This window comes from Perissodus microlepis, chromosome 9 (genome assembly GCF_051167445.1).
Source record: "Perissodus microlepis isolate ML-2025 ecotype Zambia chromosome 9, ASM5116744v1, whole genome shotgun sequence".
NCBI lineage: Eukaryota > Metazoa > Chordata > Actinopteri > Cichliformes > Cichlidae > Perissodus > Perissodus microlepis.
In genome coordinates this window covers 27,702,224-27,723,185 of record NC_140469.1, presented here as the reverse complement: position 1 = coordinate 27,723,185, position 20,962 = coordinate 27,702,224, and the positions used below count along the sequence as shown (strand labels likewise).

At 40.8% G+C, this 20,962-nt stretch overlaps 1 protein-coding gene across 3 annotated transcripts; it reads right to left on the bottom strand.

The window, feature by feature from the left end:
* Window positions 1-2,245: 2,245 nt before the first annotated feature.
* LOC146380665 (uncharacterized) lies at window positions 2,246-12,082 on the bottom strand. Of its 3 annotated transcripts, none has more exons than XM_084940122.1 (4): window positions 11,976-12,082; window positions 10,406-10,508; window positions 4,381-4,977; window positions 2,246-4,060 (listed from the first exon to the last, which is right to left on the bottom strand). In XM_084940122.1, the coding sequence occupies exons 2-4, from the start codon at window positions 10,421-10,423 to the stop codon at window positions 3,368-3,370; spliced, it is 1,308 nt and encodes a 435-aa protein (XP_084796248.1). In that variant the 5' UTR covers window positions 10,424-10,508; window positions 11,976-12,082; the 3' UTR covers window positions 2,246-3,367. The 3 variants fall into 3 exon arrangements, with proteins under 3 accessions (XP_084796248.1, XP_084796249.1, XP_084796250.1); XM_084940123.1 differs by having other exon boundaries at window positions 2,246-4,057; XM_084940124.1 differs by having other exon boundaries at window positions 6,239-10,508; window positions 11,976-11,996.
* Window positions 12,083-20,962: the final 8,880 nt, after the last annotated feature.

Below are 20,962 nucleotides of genomic sequence, written 5' to 3'. Positions count from 1 at the left end.
CTTTTTGCTGCCATCCTCCTCTGAGCCTCGCAGCGCAGGTTTGCCGCTGCTGAAACTAAACCGAGCTCCCTGAAAGGCTCAGCCAATCACATTGGCAATATTTGTCACATGACGTAGGACTCCAGTAGAGAACGTAATTTAACTCTTTCTGCTCCGCTCACTGAATGAGACGCTGACAGATCGTTTTTTACTTACTATCGGGTTTGTTTTTCTTTACTCGAAGAGATCAAATTATTGGTGGGGACAATTCAATAATTGCTGGATATTGGTGGGGACACGTCCCTTCCGTCCATGCCAAATCTACGCCCTTGCTTTTGACATAACCTCAAAAAAGCGTGAGCTGGCAGGGGACTCCATAATTGGTCATAATGGCTCATTACCTGTGTGGACTCAGACTGTGGAGGCAATAGTAGATACAAAGAGTCAGCCATGCTGTTCAGCACAGAACTTACGGAGCATCAAAACTGCACACATTCCCTATATCATGATGGCTCGTTTGAAATTTATTTAAAATACGTTTTGAGTTAAAGTTTAATTTTCTGAGTTAAACTTGGCTACACCTGACCGTGTAAAATCTGACATTAAAAATCTGAAATTACTCAGATGTTAAAGATTATTTTTCAAAAATAATTATCTAATAGAGGCAGTATCTTTTAGCTTGGTTACATCTCTTGGATGAATGGATGACAGGGTGCACAGCAGAGGCTTTCATATGATTAATGCCAGATATTCATGAACTCATGCAGGGTTTAATTTTTACTGAAAGAATGTTAAATATCCAAATCCAGCTGTGTGGGTCTTTGTGCTGTCACTGTGCAATGTGGACTGTGCACCCCTGTTGAGAGATTTTGAGTTTTGTGTTATGTTTATTTGTAGCTTCATTTAAAGGAAGAAGAGCTTGTGAATTGAACAATTGCAGGAAAAGGGAGTCAGAGATTGTGTGCAGAAAAAATGTGCTGTGACATACCAAGCTACCCCCTGTTTCAGCAGACAAGATAACGGTCTCTCCTTTTAAGGAGATGGTATTTGAGTTCTGTACATGCCACACCTATTGCTGTGAAAGCTTGTTTGAGTATAAATAAAGAACGTACTGGGAGCCCCGGCGCGATTCCCTCTGTAACGGGGCATCGTCCATGTGCATGTAAAAGATATCTGAGTCTGAGTTTCTTTGCCTTCTAACAATTTTCTCCTCACAACCCCGCAGCTATGCAGGAGTTTCTTAAAGTGTCGCTTCAGAGACGTCTAAAGCTTGGACACAGTATAACGTGGAGCATTTGCACACTGTTATAATGATTATTTCTTTGCATCTCTGCAGTGTTTTATGATTAAATAAAAATCAAGTGCAAAACCCTTGAAATTGATCCAGTAGTTTGTGGTTAAAAAATAGCAGTTTTATAAGCTGAGGTTGTCCATTTTCTGACTTTCTTTATATTCTGATAGTTTGTAACAATATGAAGTGCAAGAAGAATTGTGAAGTAATTTTAAAATATTGTTCCTAATTTAGGAACAACACCACCTGCTTCCATGTCTTGCATTAATATTTTAATAACTTCTCTGCTTATTGACAATTGTTCCTCAGATAATTATGTTATCTCTGTTTGTACGATACGATGAAGGGAAAAACAGGGTACCTTTTTGAAAGTCTTTTAACATTTATTGTATTATTTATTTTTGCAAAATATCTGAATTATACTCTGTGCTTTTTCAAAGACAATGACACTTGGGGTTCAAATGAAAGCACTGGGGTGTAACATTATTGGAGACTATGAAGATATTAACAAATTGTACAGATATGAGTGTATGTGTGTTTCGATATCTATATATAAATTTGGATGCACAGAAATGCGTGAAAGCAGTGGAATAAAGGAATAAAAAGATTTCAGATGATAAATTCAGGGGGTCCGTCTAGCCATCCATCCATTTTAATATAAATTAAAATAGAGTCATGAAAGACTCAAATGCGACGTCAAGAATAAAACACAGTGAGACATGGTCAAAGAAAGACACTCTATAAGAAGTCCCACGATATGAGCAAATGTATGTAAGGAGATACTGTAGCAGAAAGGCAGCTTCACATCTTCGCCATGGTGGCGATGACTGGAACGAAAAAAACGACAAACAAGAGCTTTAAGCTTTTCTGCAAATACTTTTCATGTGTTTGTGTTTGCACGTATCTTTTATCTTCTTTACTGTCAGACCGTTAAACACCAGCGAGGCTGCAGCTGAAAGAATATCAAACGAGAAATGTCTTTTAAACATTACTTTAATGAAATGCTCAATCATGATGAATCAGATTCTCCTGCGTCTTCAGAAAGTAAAAATAAACTAAAAGTAAACTTACTGAAAGTAAAAAAAAGGGTGAAAACTAGCGTATGTGGATAAATCTGGTATATTTACACGATGAATTCAATACACATTCATATCTGACTCTGCTGCTTTGTCAACAGCAGCTGTGTTGCTTCCAGTCAGTATCACGTGCTGAGCTCTTGTGCCCTCCTCCTCCTCCTTTGCATCCTTTTAACATTTTCATGTACAAAAACGTTGATGCACAAAATCTGCCATAAAAATCCTCATAAAACAATATTGTTTTTTGCTTCTTTTTTCATAAATGACTCATCATCATCATAATCATCTTTGTTTAGAAGCAAGAAGAATCATATAGAAATGAAAAAGGTATAAATCTTCTGACCAAACCTGCTGGGACTGTGTGAGGTCCTGAGGCTAAGAGTAAGGATTTATCCACAGGAGAGCTGCGTTCTTACAAACCATCCCACTGTGTAAACCTGACATCTGTGGAACAGCTGAGCTGTATGATGTGTACAAGGACACAAAACATTATTTACCATCAGATCCCGAGCCCTCCATGTGTTAATCAAGAAACTGCTGCTGTGCTACATCCATAAATAATGAATAAATTAGGAGCTAAAGCTAAAAGGACAGTTTATTTGTACCATCTTCATGTGAACACATTCCAGAACATCACAGATGAAAGAAACATTAAAAACTTCCACACTACATAAAGCAAGAAAAATAGTTTTTCTTTCAGGTGGTTTCAGAAAAAAGAAAAACATCAAACACCTCCAAGACTCTCTTTGAAAGAACTAAAAACCTTTATTCTCATGGTCCAATCATGAGTGAACTCCCCGATGAAGCCTTGTGTGCTAAAACATGTCAGAGTTTTAAAGGTTCAACATGAGTTTCCAAAACGTTTTGCTGGAGAACAATGAGCTATTTGACTGAGTTTCAATTATTTACAGACGAGCAAAACCAGGACAGAGAAAAAAGGACAAAACTGACTCAGTAAAACGACAGAAAATAAGATCCCATGTAAATCTGTATTATGTAGAAGTTCAGCCCAGCAACTAGTTCAGTTCAACACAAGTTTAAATGATTCTATCTGAACTCTGTGGAGCCTGATCTCAAGCTTTTTGAGTCTGACACTGAAACCAGAGGATCTTTCTGTGTCTTCAGATTCACTGTGTTCCAGTGATGGGAGTGATTTCAGCCCTGAGTGATCACGCTGATGTTTGCACAGAGCAGACAATGAGGTGAATGTTTGGGCACATTGGTAACAGTGAAACAGTTTATTAGTAACGTGGGATCGTTTGTGTTCGGAGTATGAACTGAGATTCCTGAAGCTCTTGTCACACTGGTCACAGCTGTAGTTTCCTTCCATGTGTGTACGTTCATGCTTGTCACGATTACCTGATCGTGAGAAACTTTTGTCACAGTGTCTGCACTTGTATGGTTTCTCTCCTGTGTGGACTCGTTTGTGTGTTTTAAGCTGACCTGCAGTGGTGAAGGATGACCCACACTGATCACAGAGGTGCTTTTTAACCCCACTGTGAATCAGTTCATGTTGTTTTAACTCAGTTGATGTGGGGAAGCTTCTCCCACATTCTTTGCAGTATTTCAGTTTGTCTCCAGTGTGTCTACGTTGATGTGTTTTTAGGTTCTGTTGCTGACTGAAAGTTTTTCCACAGAGGTCACAATGAAAGTCTTTCCCACCACCACGGTGATGACAGGGTTGAGAACTGGCTCCATCTGTGTCGCTCTGCTTCTAAACAAAGACACAAAGACCGTGTAAGTCAGTCCTTCAACATTTTTATCCTGAACGTCGCCTGAAATAAAGAGCATCTCTGCAGACGTCCAATTTTACTGTTTCAGTTAACACACTCAGTTTACTGGGCTGCAATAACTACAATACTACCACCATAATACTACAGTAATACTAAAATCATAACTGACATGAAAATCTGAATAATCACTCAGAGCTGCTTTTCCATGCAGTAGAATTGCTAACATGCAAACACAGTTTAATGAGCAGAGTTGTTCCAAACAGTCAGGCTAAAATGACAAGATAACAATATAAATACATACCTCACAGTAACTGCACTCGTAGAGTCTCTTTCTGGTGTGGATCTGTTGGTGTTGTCTCAGGTGATGTGGAGATTTAAAAGTCTTCTCACACAGGTCACATTTATAAGGTCTCTCCTCAGTGTGGGTAAACATGTGTTGTTGTAAGTGTGCATCTGTTGTAAAGTATTTGCCACACTGTTCACAGCAGTACACAACATGTCTGGTGTGAATGCGTAGGTGTATATTTCGGTACCCTCTCTGGCTGAAAGTTTTTCCACAGATGTCACAGCTGTATGCCTTAATTCCAGAGTGGCTAACTAGATGATTCTGTAAGTGACCAATTTGAGTAAAAGCTCTGCCACACTGATCACAGCTGTGTGCTTTAACTCCACTGTGGATGAGTTGGTGTGTTTTCAGGGAACTCTTCCAGGAAAAAGACTTTCCACACAAGTCACAGCTGAACGGTCTCTCTCCAGTGTGGATGAGCTGATGCTGTTTTAGTGAAGCCTTCCCAGTAAAACCCTTCCCACACTCGTCACAGGTGTATGTTTTCTCTCTCTTTCTTCTGTGAGGTTTGTCGGCCTCCTGAGAGCGCTGACTTCTCGCTCCATGTTGGTCCTGCAGTGACAGAGATACAAACAGAGGCAGTGAGTGAAATGCAGTCGTGGAACAAACTCAACCTTCAAACTCCCTCCATTAACACTAGTTTTACACACACACACACACACACACACACACACACACACATACGTACACTTGTTGTTTCTAATACATATTTCTATAATTTGTATAGATTTATACATAATTATTCAGTGATATTAAATCCTATGTTTGTTTATTTGTTTATTCAAAAAGAACCCCATTAGCGGTTGCTCGTCTTCCGTCAAATACAATCACATAAAATATTATACAATAAAGTGGATTCAAGATATCCACATAATTTGGCTCTTACATCCACAGTGAGGTTTCACCATTAAAATATAAGCAATCAATAATAACAATAACAACAACAACAACAACAACAATAATATTAATAATAATAATAATATCAATAACATTGAGGCACATTACACAAATCTCAAAAACAAATCATCTCTTACAATATTACAACAACTAAAAGTTCTGTAAATCGGCTTTGAAATGTTCATTGAAGTTTTGAATAGTTGCTAATTCTCTAATTTTATAAGGCAATTTACTCCACCTGAAAGTTGCTCTAAATATAACAGTTTTACAAAAAGTTACTTTTAACTCGAGGATTTACTAAACTGCAGTTTGTTGAAAATCGTGTAATATCATTATGTATTTCATCTGGATACTGCAGCTGAGCAGAAATAAATGTGGTGTGTTTAACAGAATTGCGTTCTTTATAACTACAAGTAAGCCATAGAATATTTTAGCCTGTACAGGAAGCCAAGAAAGTTGATAATGCATTTTATCGATATTAGTATTAGAGATGGCACGATGCCACTTTTTAATGTCCAATACCGATTCCGATATCATATGGATATCTGCCGATACCGATATGAATCCGATATAGCGTTTTTTGTAATCAATAAAACTGCTTTTTAAATAAATATCTTGCTGCATTTTGTATAAGTTCATACTCAAGTTTTAAAAACAAGACACTAAAGCTATTCCGTTATACCAAATGAGCCCTTTCCTCTACTCCCTCTTCACCCACGACTGCAGACCTGCCGATGGTTCTAACACCATCATTAAGTTTGCAGATGACACCACGGTGATTAGCCTCATCAGTGACAACGATGAGGCCTACAGGGAGGAGGTGGATCGTCTGGCTGAGTGGTGCGACACAAACAACCTGCTGCTTAACACCGAGAAGACCAAGGAGCTCATTGTGGACTACAGGAGGAATACTGACCCACATCCACCCATCTACATTAAGGGGACGGCTGTGGAGCGTGTGAGCAGCTTCAAGTTCCTGGGAGTCCACATCTCCGAGGCTCTCACCTGGACGACCAACTGCTCCAAGCTGGTCAAGAAGGCTCACCAGCGCCTCTTCTTCTTGAGGACTCTGAGGAAGAACCTCCTGTCCTCAGACATCCTGGTGAACTTCTATCGCTGCACCATCGAGATCATCCTGACCAACTGTATAACAGTCTGGTACGGGAACTGCTCTGCTTCGGACCGGAAGGCGTTGCAGAGTGTTGTGAACACTGCCCAACGCATCGCCGGAGCACCACTTCCTGCCATAAAGGACATCTATAGGAAGCGGTGTCTGAAAAGGGCTGGGAAAATCATCAAAGACCCCAGTCACCCATCACATGGACTCTTCACCCTCCTGCCCTCTGGGAGGTGCTACAGGAGCCTCCGGACTAAGACCACCAGGTACCGGAACAGCTTCTTCCCCACAGCTGTCAGACTCCTGAACTCTGCCTCCTGACATCTGACCCACGTTAAACTCATGGACTGAACATACACACACCCACAACCACCTACACACACACAATGGACAACTGTACCCTCAAACACACAATAATAACATGGACTGAACCACCACTCACAACCACTAGCACTTTATATAGCCTCTGTAGAAATTATCCACATATTTCACTTATCTTAACTGCACCACTGTATAATTCTGCATAAATAATCATTCTGTATAATACGATAATTTTTAATTCTACAACTGTTTATAACTTGCATATTTCCCATTTCTGTATAGCTGTATATCTCATATTTCTGTATAGTTTTTTATTTCATATTCTGTATAGTTTTTCATATTTATATCCTGTTCATAGCTTGTACTCACCACAGCCTGTACATACTTATAGTTATAGCATATTCATAACATACTTCATACCGTGTACATTATAACATACCATAATAGACCCATTTCTGTAATATACTTACATATCTATATTATTGCTAATATATATTGTAATATATCTATATCATGGCCAAAGCACTTCTGGATGAATGCAAACTGCATTTCGTTGCCCTGTACCTGTGACATGTGCAATGACAATAAATTTTAATTCTATTCTATTCTCCATCCATCCGCTTATCCTTTTCAGGGTCGCGGGGGACACTGGAGCCTATCCCAGCTGTCATAGGGCGAGAGGCGGGGTACACCCTGGACAGGTCGCCAGTCTGTCGCAGGGCCAACACACAGGGACAGACAACCATTCGCACTCACATTCACTCGCACATTCACACCTAGTGGCAATTTAGATTATCCAATTAACCTATCCCCACAAGCTGCATGTCTTTGGACGGTGGGAGGAAGCCGGAGTACCCGGAGGGAACCCACGCAAACACGGGGAGAACATGCAAACTCCACACAGAAAGACCCCCGGCCTGGTCGTGGAATTGAACTCAGGACCTTCTTGCTGTGTGGCAACAGTGCTAACCACCGCGCCACCGTGCTGCCCTATTCTATTCTATTCTATTCTATTCAAATATTTTATAGTTCAGCAACACACATCAATCTAATAAACTTAAACCTGCACCATCCTTCCTATTCTGGTATTATAAAGAGTACTTAGCAGAAATATTAAACAACCTAACTAATAGAGTTGCCAACTCCCAGCAAAAATCTCCCAGAACCACCCCCGCCCTCCGCCTCATGATGCTTAATCAACGTAATCAACTTTAATTTAATGCACATGTACATCAAATGCACAGAAATAATCAATTATGTTTCTACAATAATTAAATAGATTCACCATCTTTCTTCAACAGAATTGCAGACTGCACAGATGGTACCTTCCCAAAGGAAAAAGGACTATAGCTTACCAGGGTGTAAATTAGACTTAATAGTTACCATATACAGTAATGGATTTCTATACATTTAATCAGATGACCACTTTGGTTGTAAGATTCAGATAATTATTTATTAAAAGTTAGTCCTTTAAATGAAATAACAAAGAAAAGTATTTTTTGTGCCTCCCTTTTCTTGTTAATGCCCTACCTGCCCCCTGGCAAAGCTTTGCTAGAGCCGCCCCTGCACAGTTACCAGCTGTCAGCTACTTAGAAAACATGAGAGAAGAAGAGGCAGCTGCAGCTTAAGGACACAGACTAACTCCAGAGTCTTTTTCCCCCCATTCTAGCTGAAGTACGGGACAAATCGCTTCCTTTTCACCTCAGTATGGAAGAGATTAAGATTAAAAATGCAGCGGTTTGGAAGCATGTAGTGAGGCTCCAAATGCTCCACCAGTTCGCCGACAGGTCTCGCAGACAACAGCCGCTCTATCAAGTGACACATACTTCACTGATAAGCAAAGCTGGGTTACGCGAAGTAGCGTGTTTTGTGAGGTGAGGATCGCAGCTGCCTTGGGGTAGACCACAGTTCATGTCGCAGCTCTGGGAGAAATAAACATTATAATAAACCTTTTGCAGTCTTCCAGACAAATAACTTTTCATCGAGCACAGAGCAGCTGGTGAAAATCAATAACATTTTAGTTTATCAATCAAAAGATCAAAATTTATCAAATCAAATGCAGCACTAAAGTCCAAGAATACCACTTTCCCATCATCTAGATGTTTATACCATATATTATCTGTCATATGAATTAGAGCTGGGGGGGGGCTAATGAGATTCGAAGTGCGTTTCTGAGATACCGACGAGTAGGGATGGGTATCGTTTAGGTTTTATCCGATACCGGTGCCAAACCGGTACTTTTGAAATGGTGCCGGTGCTTAAACGGTGCTCAAACCGGTGCTCAAACCGGTGCTTAAAGAATGGAGATCACAAACTCTGTCCAAAAACCCCACATGTTTAACTGTTTTCCACTTTTTCTTTGGTCATTTTAGCCTTTTTGGCCAGGGTGAAGGGAGTATCTGCCATCAAACAAGAAGACAGCCGCATGTAGCTATGATGATGTTTGCTAGTTCACCTTACATGCATTAATGTAATAACGTGGTTAGCCTACTCAACGTAAATTACACACGAACAACATTAAGCTACTCACGCAGAGAAGAACGGCTGCTGCTGCTGCCATCATCATCCGTCATCATTTCTGCTACACTGGCAGGACTAGGGGCCAGGACTCTCCTCTTCGGGTTTTTGGGGGATGTTGCTAACTCCGGGTCCGATAACAGGCACCACACCCGCAGTAGATGTGCACGGTGTGAGGTCTCACAGCAAGCTATCAAATACGGCGCATTTCTCGGCTTTTAAAAAAAACGCTATGCGTCGCCAGGTGTTTCATCAGATTCGAGGTGTTACCTCCTTTGCACATTATCACCTTAAAGCACTTGTTGCAGGCTGCTGAGTTTGCATCTTTTGCTGTGAAGTACAGCCAGACTTTTGACCGCTTTGCCTTGGGCATTTTTAATCTGTAGCTCTGCTCTAAAAGAACGTACGTACCTGGGCCCGCCTACTATCCTTGGAAACGTAAAATGATTGGCTAGAATCTAAAGTGTATGACATTTCAGGGGAAAAAAAGCACCGGAAAAAAGCACCGAAATGTGCGCTGCTTTTCGGTCTGGTTACTACCGTTTATGACAGAACCGGTGCCATGATACCGGTACCCATCCCTACCGACAAGGCCTCCCTTGCAAGTAAATCGATCGATTGCTGTTGCCTTGTTTTTCTTTCATGGGAATAAGTCCTGGAGACAGCGGGGTCTCAGTTTAGACCCAATGGGTTCAGTGAAGAAAAATGTCTGATTGTAACCTGAGGGGTTTTTTTACATTAAGAAAAAGGCACCAAACATCAAACCAATTTAAGCCTAAACAGTAACACATGAAAGTAGAGCAGGGCGATATGACCAAAAATATTAACAGTGCAAATGCAAATTCCTCGGAGCAAATGTCGGCCAATTTCCACTGGAAATGCCTTTTGGTTAAACTGTCAGCAAGGAATTTGCATTTGCACTGTTAAATTTTTATATAACTTCAATACACATAAAAAACAGCTGTTTGGTTAAGTGAAAATACATTGATGGGATTTTTAATAAAGTTGTGGAGTTGTAAAGTATTTTGTCTCGCGTCAATTATATCGTCAGTTATATCATTATCGCAAATTTTCAAATGTATATCGTGATAAATATTTTTGGTCATATTGCCCTGCTCTGTCTGTCACCTTCTGTGTTGAGCTCATTGTTTTCTCTGTAGTGGCTGAGCTGAGTCCAAGTAGCTGAAAATGTTCCTCTGCTGCTCCATCAGACTCTTCTCCTGCTGATCAGCTGTAACACAAAACAGATCTTTGTTAGGCTCCACACTGCACTGAAGAGTCAAAGTGTCTCATATGTTCATCTGACAAGACAAAGAACACATTTTTGCTTCCCGAGGTGGGCAACTTATTGGAAACAAACACAAAAGGTTTGAGCGATTCTCTCTGGGTCACATCGGTTGTGCACACGTTAGTGCAGAACAGATCGGACCGGGTCGGGGCGTCGCCCGTGTACATGTAAAATCTTTGAGTCTGTGTTTCTTTGCCTCATATATATATATATATATATATATATATATATATATATAAACTGTTCTGTAGCAGTGGTTCTCAAACGTTTCACAATGAGTCTTATATATATACTATATATACTACTGTGCTGCGATGTCGCTCGTAATGCCGGGTTCACACTGTGCGATTTTGTCAGTCGCGCGATTCAGCTCCTGCTCAAACTGTACGATTGACTCGCAGGGGTTAGAAGTTCGTAGGTCACGATGCAGGGTCTCACACTATACGGCCCGATGCTCTGATGCGACCCGAGTGCTCACACTGTGCGTCCATAAAATGAAGGTTATAACAGAAATTCTGTCGCTCGCTCTCCCTCTCTGTCTTTCACTCACACAGACACGCACACAACCGCCATCAACTTTGCTAAATTGCTAATGAAAAACATTGATCAGGCAGCTGTGATTGAGCAGCAATGTCCATCCAACTATTTTCACGGTTGTGTTGGTCGTGATAATTTTGTGAGTTCACACCGAAAAGGCTCGGATGAGCTTTCCAAAGTTTTACAAGTGCCTCCATCGCTTGTGTCCAGATCACACGCTGCACTGCGCCGTCTTTTTCGCTGACATTTGTGTTTGCGCGTGCGCAGTGTGAGAAACTGCGGTGACAACCTCGCGACCAAGCGATTGATGATCGGGAGCTGGTGGTGAGGTGTTAATCGCTTCTCGTTACCCCACGTATACTACACGATGCACGACGCACGATGAAGGCCAAAATCGGGCCGATCGCCAAAACGGTCGAACGACTCAAAAATCGGCTCAAAATGGGCCAAAAATCGCACAGTGTGAGCCCGGCATAAGGGTGAAACTCATTGTGAAACTTTTGAGAACCACTGCTACAGAACAATGGAGATTTACGTTATATGGTAACGCCCTCAAATCATGTGACGCCCAGAATTGTACAATACTGATGCTTGAGAGCGCGCGTGTGATGCAAGTATGTGTAGAGTGTTGAGCGCGTGATCAGTGGTGAGAAAAAAAAAAAAAAGTCATGAAACTTGACCTTTCTTTACTCGTGGCTCACTTGCACTTCTAATCTATTCGTTTGCACACTTACACACACCCAGCTGTGGTTTCCTGTTTTGCTGCACTCTGGAGAGCCCCGCCTTTAACGGTCTCCTCTCACAGAGAGCAACAGAAAACTTCGAAAAACTCAAGATTGACTGAACTCAGTTCAAAGTTACCTTGGCACTTACCTTTAGATGTGAGAGGTAGCGATGGTCCGCTTGAAGCTGACGCTCCGGTGCGTGCGTCAGAAAAATCAACAAGCTGCTTGAGAAGCACTGTGTCGAGGTTTGATTCGTTTGGCCAGAGTCACGTGATTAGTGACGTCTGAAGCTTCATTTAGAACGTACTTTTTTTTTTTTTTTTTAAACTTTGACGAGCATCTTGACTTTTGGTCTTTGGATCAGAGGCGGAGCCAGACATTTGAAACACCCGGTGCTTAGCCCTAAAGGGTAGTATGCATGTGGGATTTTGATTTTTATTTTTTTTGGGGGGGGGGGGGGGTTAGAAATGACTGAAAGATTAATTGGCTCTGTTTTGAGTTTTGTTCAAAAAAGAATGACTTCATATAGGGAAAAATATATATCACATATGCAGGACACCTTAAACTAGTTTTTTAATTAAGCAGCAAGGCAGAACAAAGTCGGGGCTGTATCAAGACACGAGGACTAAACCCCAATTCAACCAGACCCAGAACTGATCCGGAATTAAAACAGAGATTATTCTGTTATCATATGTTATCTTATATCTGTAGTTAAAGTAGTTGAATTATGTTAACTGCTGTAGGTCATATAATATCCTTTATTCTAGATTGTGTGCTGTGTATGTAGCTTAGTTTCCATTATATTTTTGGGTTAAAAGAATGTGACCATTTTTGAATTTGTTAGACAGGTGTGCATTACCCTGTACCCTTGATCTGCTGTGAATGTGTTACACTGTTTCTTGACATTTCATACTGCTGAATCATGAAGAGAATGTTGTGTGCAGAGGACCTTGTGCCGATAATAGAAGAGACAGACCACATTCCATACCCCCACCTTTACAGAGAGCAGAAAGACAGGGAGCCGAGGTCATAACTTAGGCGCCGTAACAGAGAAAGAGGTCGTGTCCAAATTCATGGGCTGCATCCTCCTGAGGCCGCATTTGTAGACCGATTACGTCACAGCGACGCGCCGAAGGCTGTCCAAATTCGTAGACTCCTCTGAATGCAGCCGACAAATGCGTCCTCCCTTTCCCCGAATTTGAAGGATGGGTCGGGTGTGTCCTTCGTGGCCTACCATATCCCAGAATTCATAGCGCGGCCCAGCCAAACTCCAGTTTCCAACAATGGCGGCCGCTACTAAGTTTTAAAATTACTCATACTAATCTTTCTGGGTCACAAAATGAACTTTTAACATATTTTCAGGCGAGAAAGTAGCTGTGTAAACATCAAATATCTGCTCGGTTTATCAAGATATCGCATATTTGCAAAAGTGCTTCAACGTTTTCGGAGACGTCTGCTACCCACCAGCTCAATAGCTAGCTGGGAGCTCGAGGGTTACTGATGCGGCCGAGAACGGCACAACTCCCGGCACATCATTTTCAGATCACCGCGGACTTTCGCTGCTCGGGTTAAACGTAATATATAAGTCACTTAGACAACCTAAAAATGTTATTGTTGGGCTTTTTTCAGTGTTTTGTTTGTTCGTGAGTAAATCAGTTTGGCTGAGATTAAAGTTATTAGATTAGATTAGATAAAATAAAACTTTATTAATCCCCCAGGTGGGTTCCTCCTTGGTTTTTACACAGCTGACTAAACGTCAAACAGAAAACTGATTAAACAGAAGTATGAGACAGTCGAGAATTTACGCCAGTGTCCTGTTATATTTTAGATAGCAAGGAGCAGACGGCTGAGTTTATTAAACTCCACCGAGACAGCGGTGACACTAATCAGAAGGCTAGACCGTCCAATTTCACGGCCATTTACTTCCGGCCCACCCGACCTTCTGAGGACCCGGCCCACGTAGACCGCGAAGGTCGGGTCCTCAGGAGGATGCAGCCCATGAATTTGGACACGACAAGAATGTGAATGTTTAGGCTTTTACGACTAGGTGGGGGCCACTAGAGGCTATAAGAAGCTGAGTATCCCGTCACCATTTTGAGACTTGCTGTGACCCTCTTCATGCATGTCTCCCCATCCGGATGGCTTGTGCTCATAAGTGTTGAATGTATGGGAATAAAGAATTGTTGATTGAGCATTTATACACCGAGTATTGTCCTTCCTTCAGCCCAAAGATTTAAAGAATTGGGAGATTTTAACACTTCATATAGGGAAAAATATATATCACATATGCAGGACACCTTAAACTAGTTTTTTAATTAAGCAGCAAGGCAGAACAAAGTCGGGGCTGTATCAAGACACGAGGACTAAACCCCAATTCAACCAGACCCAGAACTGATCCGGAATTAAAACAGGACTACAACAGTTCAAAATCAGGACTACTGAGGACTTAACCAAGACAGAACCACAATCAGAACTAGATGATAGTAGCACTAAAAATCATCATAGACCTGCACTACACTTATTTTTTTTAATTCTACCAAAGTCCACTATTTAGATTGAGAAAAGTTTATATAATTATTTAGCCTTGTTGTGCAAACAAGCCTACATGACTTAATAAATGTAGAATTTGAAAAATAGCAAAGCTAAAAAGAAACACTAGGTACGAGATACATGAGTACCTATGATACGGTGATACTTTTGGTAAACAACCATTTGACTAACATGTGTGTCTCACCTGCTCTTGTTCCGTCTCTGTTCTGTCCTCATTCTCCATCTCCCTCTCTGTTCCTCTCTCTCCCTCTTTGTGCTGACAATCATCAAATATACAGTTGAAACCAGATATTTACATACTCTTCAGATAAAAACACTTTTTTAATTGTAACATCAAATCAGACTAAATGTTTATTTTTTTTAGATTGATAAATATATTATTTATCAATAACATATTTGTTAACTTTAAGAGTAAAGAGAGAAACTATCTGTATTTCTTAATTGTAAATGGCACCAAATTGTATTCATAATTGAGCCACATTTATGGAGCTCCACAGTTCTTTTTCTGGTGTTTTGGTTGACATCTCTTAATTTTCCCATTTCAAAGAAACAGGCTCTGTGTTTTGCCTTATATGCATCCACAGCTGTGCCACCAATTTACTCACATGGACTCTGCTAACCTATCAGAAGCTTCTTCAGCTCAGAATGGAATCGTCTGCAGTTTTCTTATTAATTAACAATAAACTTAGTGTACATGTACTCCTAAATTTGATGAAAGTGATAAAAAAATAGACAGCTAGCTCTGTCTCTCTTTATTCTGACATTTAACTAATTCAAAAGATATTTCAATATTTATTTATCCCAAACAAAACAGGTTTACTCTAAATTGATGTTGTGCAGTAAAAAAAATGTTCTTGCACTGTTCCAAAAAATAGTAATGTCAAAGTATTTTACTGTGTAGTTTACAGTTGCGTACTGTTTTTCTAGAATATCATTACATTTACATAAGTAGACTGTGATCTGACACGTCAAATGTAAAATAACATAACATCACTGTAAATGTAATAAAACACAATTTACTTGTTTGTTAAATATATTTTGTTGTACATATGCATATTTAGATCGTAAAAATACGTCCAGAAATGTCTCCCATCATGCCTTGGGACATGTGCTGCTGTTTAGATGTTCTTGTTGTATTGTTTATGGTTACGTTACTTTTAACTGTTATCTTGAATGTTGTGTTTACGCCGTGGTGCAGCGTCACTGACAGGTGTTGTTTTGTAGAGAGAGTGCTGTACCATGAGTAACTTCTGTTGTGCTGTTGTTGAACATTGAGGCACATAGTAGCACCGGCAAGCAGTTTATTGAAGAGCTCCCCCTACCAGCTTGGAGTTAAATAACAAGCTCAATCTCTCTCTGTGAGCTTCCTTGTTTAGATTTCTCTGCATGCAACAATGTAAAGCATTGCACGGACACGCTGTGCTAATTAAATATTTTGAAAAAGAAATGTAGAGTTGCAATAAATATAAATAACATGACGCTAAGCTTTGGCCAATGAATGTGAACTAACAACAACAAGGTCGCGGGTATGGCTGCGACCGTAGGAAAAAAACCCTAATATGAAGGTATTTTACTGTGAATTTGACAGTAATGTTCTGTTCTTGTAGAGTATCATTAAAGTTACGTAAATAGACTTTGACTTCACATTTTGAATTTAAATTAACATTAAATCACTGTAATGTAATACAACATAATTGTCATGATTATTAAATGTATCTGTCCGTACATATGCATATTTAGATTGTTAAAATACATTCACAAATGTATCATGATTTCACAAATATCTGTCCGTTATTTGAAAGATTGAACTGTTGAATTCAAATGTAATGCTATGGAAAAGTATATAACATGATCCCTATAAGCTTGTGTTACGTCACATAAGTATTATTATTAGGTCGTTCGTGGCTCAAGAGTAGGCAGTTTGCCTTGTGATCCGAAGATTGCCGGTTCGCGCCCTGGCTCGGACACTCTCCGTCGTTGTGTCCGTGGTCAAGACTCTTCACCTACCGCCTACTAGTGATGGCCAAAGGGGCCGATGGTGCGATACGGCAGCCTCGCCTCTGTCCCAGGGCATGCAATCAATTGTTATTTAAACCAACTGTTAACTGTATATTTCTGTACATTTACGTATTATGATTGTTGTTTATAGGTAATTTCATTGTTTGATCACGTAAAAATGTTCCTAATTTAATGTCTAAAAGCACTTGGAAAAGGCAGAATCCCATGTCAAATTAGCGCAACAAACTCTATTTTCATTACTGAAAATGACCGTATTTTTATGGGACAGTTATTTTCTGTTATTTTACGGTAGTATTTTGGCGCCCCAGCTGCCGGAATATTACCGTTTTTTTAAGATGTTTTTTTTCCCTATTTATAGATGATTTCATTGTTTAATCACATTAACATGTTCCTGATTTAATGTTTAGCGGCACTTGAAAAAGGCGAGATCCCATGTCAAATTAGCTAACTAATTGTATTTTCATTACTGGAAATAACCGTATTTTTATGTGGGAGTTATTTACGGTTATTTTACGGTAGTATTTTGGCGCCCCAGCTGCCGGAAGATTACCGTTGTTTTACGATGTTTTTTGTAACAGTGTGTGTTTTCCATAAAGTGTATGTAAATATCTGGTTTCAACTGTGAATATACTGCTGTGTATTGAAATTCCTCTTGTTTTGCATAGAAATACACTGAACAACATACAAAGCATAATATATAAAATACTACCAGAGTTTTTTCTTTGAAAGAAGCTCCTTATGTCCATTCTTGTATATCAGTGCATTACTGAAACCGATTTATTTAGCCGTGGAGGGTAACAACTGAAAATATGAAATAAACACACATGTAAGCTAAGACTCTATAAAGAAACAGCATTGTTGTTGTTCTGCTTTTCATTTCGCCATTTGTTGATTCACTTGAAGAGCAAGTAACGTAATATTGGTCAAGTGATCAGTTTGATATCAATCTTTCGTGATACACCGTCATATTTACATTATTTGTACGGTACGAATGATTTGCTTTGGTACCTGGTCAAACTTAAGCTCTCCTTAGTATGGCTGGCTCCGTTTCTCCAACAGCGCACTCACAGGCAGCAGCTGCCCCGCCCTCTCGCTCAGTCGCTTAGTGCCTGAGCTCGGATCATACCAATATCAGGGGGGATTCACGCACAATCGTAAATTCCCACAGTGTGCACTATGTGCTTCGAATATTGTGTGTACTTTTTGTTTTATACAGTTGTCAGCCAGACATCTAACTATGAAAAAATTAGACTCCAAAAGACCCCAGGCTTCTGACAAAACAACCCGGGCTTAAGCCCAGTAAGCCACCCCCACGCTCCGCCCCTGCTTTGGATATTAACAGTCCTGGGTATGTGACTTCTTGTTTAACAGAAATGTTACAGATAGCATTTGCAGTGCAGTCTTTAATTGCTAGAAATTCACATTTTTTTAGATTTAGACATAAACCAGATGCCTCAGAGAAATCACTAATAACACTAAGGGCTGGACGGATTTGATTTGCATTCTTCAAGAAGAGTGGTGTCATCAGCTAGCTGGCTGATGATGAGCTCCTTATCAGCTATGGTGATTCCTTGTAAAACAGGTCAAATCTTGGGGTGGAGTCTTAATCATTTTAATTGAGCTATTGCCATTCGTGTACAAGGTTTTGAAGCTTTACAGAAAAATTATCCAAAGCCAAATTTTTTCAAAGAGTGGAAAATAAATTGATGTTCAATTGTATCAAAGGCCTTTTAAAAATCCAGGAAGAGAATGAAGCTATTGTCAGATACCAAATCAGAGTAATCAAGTAGATCCAAAACCAGTCTAATGTTATTAGAAATGTGTCTATTTCTCATTAAGCCTGATTGTGTCTCATCCATAATTGTATCCAAGAACTCTTTAATTCTGTTAGCAAGTACTAAAGCCATAATCTCATAGTCATTGTTGAGCAGACAGATGGGTCTCCAATTATCAATAAGAAGTAAGTCTTTGTTTGGCTTTGGAATAAGTGTTATGAGACCCTGAGTAAGAGTAGGAGGGAGGGTGTTATTCTCTATACTTTCTATGAAAACCTGCAGTAAGAACGGAGCACTTCCTCTCCATGGCCTTATCAACATCCAATCTCCAGACTTTAGACTCTGCTCCTGAGGAGAAACAGAATCATCTGGCAGATCATTTGTTCTCATGACCTTTTTTACTTTTAAACATTTTGAGCATCCAATCTGCTAATGTGCTCTCTCTTCTGCTTTTCTATCATCACTACAGAAGACTAAAACTCTAAATGCTCTACCATATATAATCTCAAAGAGTCAGACCGTTCTCTGTTGGAGTAATCCTCATGTACATCTTAACTAGTCTATACATTCTAACCATGTCCTGCCTGTCTCTTCCATTGACTTCCTAAGTCTTAGCTTTACTGTGCCGTTAGTTCTCTCTACCAACCCTGCACTTTGTGGGTGATATGAACAATGATGTTTTAGTGTTATCCCTAGATGCTGTGCCATTAATCCAATCACTTCATTTACAAAGTGTGGACCATCATCACTATAAATAGTCTCCGGAATCCCGTGTTCTGGGATGATATTCTTACATATTGCTTTGGCAACCGAAATGGCATCTGCTTCCCTAGTTGATTGATTGATTGATTGATATACCTTTATTAGTCCCACAAGGGGAAATTTCATGTTAAGGCTGCCGACCTATTGCACGCAAGGGCGGCGCCATCTTACCCTCCAACCATACATACATTACACAAAAACATCACATGGGGAAGACAGGTCAGAGAGGTATAACAATGGAAAATGCACCACATGAGGAAAGATAAGGAGAAAAAAATAACTCCCCCCAGACTGAGCTCCAACAGGGAGATCAGTTTGAGAACAGAAAAAAAAACACCTCTGCACATAGCACATGAAAAAACTCTTAATACACCAAAGAAACACATGACAAGCAACAGAAGTGGGTAAAGGGTGAGAGACAGACAGTGTAGACAGTACATCCGGGCCTGCAGCCTATGTGCTGGTCTCCTTGATTCACCGTCAGCATCGGAAGGGAATAAGTGTCAAAGGCGTTTGGAGGGGGAGGGGGGATGAGTGTACATCTGCATGTGTGTATATGTCTGTGTGCGTGTGTGTGTGTGTGTGTGTGTGTGAGAGAGAGAGAGAGAGAGAGAGAGAGGGAGGAAAGGATGGGTGATGTTCATGTGTGCCCATGCGTATGATGTGGCTCTTTGCAGTAACACAGTAAAAAAAAAGTGGCTCTTGGTCTCTGACTGGTTGGCCACCCCTGCTGTATGGTTTACCGAAAATACATAAACAGGGGGCACCTTTAAGACCGATTATCTGCATGATCAACTCTGTCACCTATAACATCTCCAAGTTTCTGGCTTCGATCCTGTACCCGCTGGTGGGCAGCTCTGAACACCACATTCAGAACACCCTGGATTTTGTTGAGAAGGTGAGAGATGTCATTATGGAGGCAGATGAAACCATGGTCTCGTACAACGTTACATCTCTCTTCACTTGCATCCCAGTCACGGAAGCGTTGGAGGTAGTCCGTAAGAGATTACAGGATGACACCAACCTCAGCAACAGGACCACTCTCAGCATCGAATAAGTGTGTTTGCTTTTGGAACTGTGTCTTCATTCCACCTACTTCACATACAGGCAGAAACATGGGTGTGCCATGGGCTCCCCAGTTTCACCCATCGTGGCCAATTTGTACATGGAAGAAGTGGAAAAGAGGGCTTTGCTATCCTACTCTGGAACACCACCAGATATGTGGATGACACCTGGGTGAAAATCAAATCTGAGGATGTACTACACTTCACGGATCACATTAACTCGGTGGACCGACACATCAAATTTACCAGGGAGGATATGAAAAGTGTCAGGTTAGCCTTCTTAGACTGTGAGATTTCCATCAATAATGGGGGACACCTAAAAGCTGACGTGTACCGTAAACCTACACATACGGATCAGTATCTAAGGTTTGACTCTCATCATCCACTGGAGCACAAACTGGGTGTCATCAGGACGCTACAACACAGAGCGAACCCCATCCCCACTGACACAGCAGCCAGGGAGGCAGATGATCAGCACATCAAGAAGGCCCTGAGTAAATGTGGTTATTCCAGCTGGACTTTTGTCAAAGCGGGAAAGGCACCTAAAGAAAGCTCCAGCTGATCCAGGAGAGAAGGACAACCGCTGCCCAAGCGAAAACCTGTAGTGATCCCATATGTGTCAGGACTATAGAGCAGTTGAGACGCATTTTTTCTAAACACTGGGTCTCTGTGGCTTTTAAACCCCAAAACACGCTGCACCAAAAAGTGGTCCACCCTAAGGATCGGGTCCCCGACACAAACAGAGTAACATAGTGTACGCTGTTAAGTGCCAGGAGGATTGCCAGGATTTATACATCGGGGAAACCAAACAACCTCTGGCGAAGAGGATGGCACAACACAGAACAGCTACCTCGTCAGGCCAGGACTCTGCAGTCTATTCACACCTACAGGCCAGTGGACACTCTTTCAATGATGAGGATGTACACATCCTGGACAGGGAGGAACGCTGGTTTGAGGGCGGAGTC